Source organism: Humulus lupulus, chromosome 8 (genome assembly GCF_963169125.1).
Source record: "Humulus lupulus chromosome 8, drHumLupu1.1, whole genome shotgun sequence".
In the NCBI taxonomy this organism is placed as follows: Eukaryota; Viridiplantae; Streptophyta; class Magnoliopsida; order Rosales; family Cannabaceae; genus Humulus; species Humulus lupulus.
In genome coordinates this window covers 125,528,728-125,534,156 of record NC_084800.1, presented here as the reverse complement: position 1 = coordinate 125,534,156, position 5,429 = coordinate 125,528,728, and the positions used below count along the sequence as shown (strand labels likewise).

Genomic DNA, 5,429 nt, shown 5'->3' with positions numbered 1-5,429 from the left:
TTATTCCTTAAAGATGAGACTGAACATATATCATTTGCAAGGTGTCACCAGAATATGGCATAATAAATAAATTCATATTTTAATAGATATGCACTTTATTTGACAGGTCTGACATAATACTAAAATTCCCAATAATTAATGAAGCCTTCTGAAAAACTGATTTTGAAAATTTTAAGCCTTCGACCTTCTATTATCTATTTTTTCTATGGCCTTCTATCTGGTTTTACTGAAGAACACCTTAGGGTGAAACTCTACTCAAACACACGTAAAGATTAATCAAGAAAGAGGGCTAAAACAAAGAATGAGGCAAACACCCATATGAAAATTCTTGATCGGCAATGTACATACTCAAGAAAACACAAAACATCTGATAATAACTGATATAAATTTAAAACAAACTCATATTTCACCACGTTAGGAAAATGGGAGAGATACATATTATTAATAAATTAAATGAATAAATTACAATGTGAAAAATAATATAAGATGCAGGAGCAAAATTTCCCTTGCCCACAAAAATTCAGGGACAAGGAATAGTAATACATATAGGAGGATTTTTCCAATACAAAAATATGTAAGGATCTATAGAAGATAGATGCACCAAACAAAGATAGCAACTCATTCGGCTGTTGAAACTGCAAGAAGCAAATCCGCAAATGTTCCAAAGCCAAATAATGCCAGTGCAACACATGGAAACAGAAAACTTTATGAAAAGAATATATATTATGTGTGTTTATATATATTTCTCTCACCGTCATTGCCTATTGGAATTGGGCATGCGAACCTGCTTTTCATTCTGGTTCACTTATTTTAGTATCCGCTGTGGAGAGGGGGAAAATCTTAGTAAGCCGCATTACAAATTTCTCACAATACAAACTCTTCAGTCTTCACTAGTTTTCAGACTCAAAAGGCCGGGCTAAAACCTATGCATCTCAAAGAACTTTTAGTAAAGATAGGGCCTCCGTCTCTCGGGCTTAATTCTCCAACTGTTGTCGTTGTTGTTCATTGGCTTCAAAAGCCGCTCGGTTTCAATTTCGGTTTTAAGGAGAGACTGCAGCCTTTTTAAATGGCCACGGCATTGCTTGTGGTCAAACGGGTTGGCACTCCTCAAGTTTTGCATATCCGGGTATCCTTGTCTTTGGTAAGGGGATTCCCATTTCGATTTCAAGTAATCAAGTGATCTCCATGGCGGAAGAGGCATTGAATTCTGCTTAAGGGAGAATCTCGCAGCCTCGGCCATAACTTGCAGAAACTGCTTCAGCCTAGTTAATGACCCCACATAAACAACCGGCAGGGAATTCAATATTCTGTCATATGAATCAACAGCTCTAGCTATTTCAAAATGGCTTCGGAAATCAATGTCAATGATCAAACGCTCCGAGCTACCACCATGGTTGTGGTTGATCACATCAATGTATTCATGGTCCCCTGCATATAACAAGTACCAATTTTCATATTTCATCCTTAAGAAGTAAAATTCAAACCAAATTTTAAATATTGAGCTTGCAAGCAATAATATAATTACCTCCTGGAACCTTTCCGGTGCCTTGCCATTTCGATTGGCAAACCGCTGCGTCATACCCAGAAAGCCTCAAAAGTTTGACAAGAGTGAACCTTATGCAGCTAGCGTTACATGGTCCTGACTTGACCGCGTGAAGCTCCGTCTTATTGATTGATAAGATAAGCGAATGAACCACCGAAAGCGTCTCAATTTCAAACTGCGCCAATGGATGCTTACACCGCTGTACCACAAACGAATACATATACCAAATTACAATCAATTTTAGTACCAAAAAATAAAATTTCCGCAAGCCCATTTGCGATTTCAGCAAGAATTTTAATTCCAATTCAGGAAAAAATAATAATTATTTTTTTAAAAAAAGTAATGAATGCTTACAGGAATTTTCTCAGCGAGGTGAGCGAGATCAGAGAGACCGGATTCGCTATCACTACTACACCAAGACTCGGTACCACAGCTCCCGTTCTCCCAAAAATCGCTAACCATTAAAGCCAGGTCGTGTTCGCTTTCATGGCTCAACCCTCCTCCAATCTGACCCCGAACCCACGGGTCCCCACCCGGTACTAGAACCCTGCAATCCATAGTAATCAAATTTCACAACCTCACCACCTCTACTTCCCTTCTCTTCACTTTTATTCTCTTTCCCCTCAACCCTGTGATCACCACAACCGTTGCTTCTCCTCCACTCGATCAAATTCCTCAATCCCTATGGTCCTGACCATTAAAATGAAAATCCCCTAAGCACTATTATTACCCAAAACGCCGACCATTTCTGGAGAATTCGAATTCGAAAACCAAAAAGTTATAAATTTACGTAGTCCAATACAATAAAAACATAAAAGTACGGCGATTCGTGAGTTTCCTGGAAATTATTTTTTGGTTTGGAATTTTATGAGGAAGGAGAAGAAGAATCAGACGAAGACGACGAGGGATGAGATCGAAAGAGAGTGAGCGAAGGGAAAGATAAAAAAGCCAAGACGAAGACGAAGACGAAGACGAAGGCACCGGGAAGGACTTGAATATAATAAAGTTTAGGAGGAAGAATGAAATGACGATAATACCCTTCAGAATTTTCTTGTGGAGTAAGCTTACTCCAAAAATTAAGGTCTCGATGCAGTTTGGATAAGGACTGAAATTGAACTTGGACGGGAATGATAGGAATATTCGTTGTTTCTTATTGGATTTTTTTTTTAGTGGGATGAAAATGGATTTTTTTTAAAAATAACTAAATTAGATTTTGTTTTTAAGGATTGGATAGGAATTTTATCCAACAATAACTTTTGTCAAAGAAAGTGTAACTGAAAATTTTAAAGGCTAGAAATGGTAACTTCAATTTGAAACCGTTGGATTCGTTTACTGTATTTTTATTTATGATTTTGCAATAACAAAATTTCATCCATACGAATTTTCAATTGATTTTAGGGTTTATATATTTTTAAATTTTATGTTTTGTCTCATTATCTTATTATTTTATTTTTATTCTGATAAATTATTTGTGATTTTAATTGATAAAACACATAGTCTAAATAGATAATAAAAAAATACAAAGTTCGAAAAAGTGTGTTCCCTTTGTTTTAATCCTATTTTGCCTCTCCTCACAAACAAAATGTCAGCTCACCACACATACAATATCGAATCTGATGACCTTCTGATGTTACGAATCTTACGATAACCTATATTTGTTAACCCCAGCAAAACAATAATAAAATATAACTAAATAAAGATATCCTCGAGTACCTTGTATAGTTTTTAATTGAGAAATATGTAACACCTAATATAATGAAGAGAGTTTCATCTATCTGTCTTTTTAACAACTTTATAGTTTTTCTTTTTTTTTAAATAATAATAATAAATGTATGGATGGAATCATATGAATTGGATGATGTTATATTATATAACTACTGTATCATCTAAAGTCCCTTTCTCAAATTATTAATTGCCATCTATATATTGTCTATCATCACATGTCCCAACCAAACCAAACCAAACCAAAATTTAATAAACTTATTACAAATCAAGTTGGTTTACCCAACCGTGTAAGAAATTTTTGCATCACTAATGACTTTAATATCATTGGATGGATTGGATGGTCTAACACATAATAACATACGGCTTGACCAAATTTATGAATGAAATATACACATTTGAATAATCCACATACTGATAAACTATATAGTAAGCATGGCGGTTGATTTATTAGATAGAAAAAGAAGAAAGTGTGGTGGTCAATAAAAGGATAAAAGAGGGGCATAATGGGAATCTCGTGAAGGTGTTTGCTTTTGTCTTGGTGGTCAAGTAACACATCAACCCAACTTTTTATCAGAAGAAGAAGAAGAAAGTATCAATAAATAGAAATGCCAACGTTTATTGCTGCCTGATTGGAAGATGACGTGACCTACACGGAGGGTCCACTGTCTTTTTACGATTTTATAATAGTCTTTGGTATTGTATTGTAGTATAGTACCATATTATTTTCGATTTTTATTTTTACATTTTAAATTATTCAAAAGAAAAATAAATGCTTAAAAAAATTGTGATAACTACGATAAATACTGTCGTATATAAAATCGGTATTGTATATGTGTGTAAACTAGAACGTGTACTATTATAACGATTCATTCCCGTAAATATAAATATAGAATATGTCCATATGTTGTATTTTTCTTAAAGAAAAAAAAAATATTTACAGAAAAAGTACTAAATTTTTTTTTATACTTAAGTACTATTATTTTTTAGCAGTGAAACTACTAAACACTGATTTTTTTTTTATTTTGCTACGAGTTAAGTCTGACTTTTGACCAGCTAATATCTACATGTCAGTTAAAGGTTGGTCTACGTTTTGGTACTTTCACTACCAAAATAATAAAGTTTTGATATTTATCCATAAGTAAACACAAAATTTAAGTATTTTAACCGTGGATAAATACAAAATTTAGATATTTTAATTGCATTTCACTTATTTATCTTTTAGAAGACCAAAATAAATTTAAGATTTGATATTAATTTTTATTTAATACCACTAATTTATTTTTAATTTAATTAAACTATATTTTAAATATATTTTTTATTTTAATTTTTTTATATATTTTTTAATTACACTATAAAACTAAATGATTTTATAAAAAATATAGAAAAAAAACAAACAATATAATCATGTTTTGAACCCTCAATTTATATTGCAACCTCTGTTGGATGTCATCTTTTAAACGTAATCAAGTATCATTTATTTTTATCTTGATTTTTCTATTTTTCAAATCCTATAATAATTTAAAATTTAAAATATAAAAACCATATGTTATTTGATTTTAAAATTAAAAAATGTATCAAAAATCTTTTTTAATTAAAATAAAAATTAAATTAGATCTTAAAACTACTTTTGTCATCTAAAAAATAAATTTGAGAAATTTGCTATTAAAGTATCTAAACTTTATGTTCACTTACGGATACCTATTAAAACTTTGTTCATTTTGGTAGTGAAAGTATCAAAACGTAGATCAACCTTTAGCTGACATGTGTCTATTAACTGGTCAAAAGTCAAACTTAACGATTGATACCGATATGCAAGAAAAAGTAACGTTTTAAAACTTTTACCGCAAACAAAATTAAAAAAAATAGTACTTAAGTGTAAGAAATTGAAATTTTAGTATTTTAGCCGCAAATATCCCTAAGAGAAATGTCCTAATATCCTAAAAATAAAAAAAATAAAAACTTAAAAATTAATTATTCTGAAAGGTTCTCTCTTTTTTAGTTTCTCACTGAAAATGAACTCTGCATGTAACGACCCAAATTTGCTAATAAGGCTTAGGGCCTTGAGTAGCGTGCCTGGAAGGCAATAAGTGAATTATTGTTATAATATGTGAATATGTGATTAGAGATGCATGTTTAGTTGAATTAAAATATGCATGTGGAC

The 5,429-nt window shown here is 31.8% G+C and overlaps 1 protein-coding gene across 1 annotated transcript; it reads right to left on the bottom strand.

Moving 5' to 3' along the window:
- Positions 1-414: 414 nt before the first annotated feature.
- LOC133798417 (uncharacterized) lies at positions 415-2,601 on the bottom strand. Its single transcript, XM_062236689.1, has 3 exons — positions 1,898-2,601; positions 1,526-1,742; positions 415-1,428 (listed from the first exon to the last, which is right to left on the bottom strand). The coding sequence occupies exons 1-3, from the start codon at positions 2,099-2,101 to the stop codon at positions 944-946; spliced, it is 906 nt and encodes a 301-aa protein (XP_062092673.1). The 5' UTR covers positions 2,102-2,601; the 3' UTR covers positions 415-943.
- Positions 2,602-5,429: the final 2,828 nt, after the last annotated feature.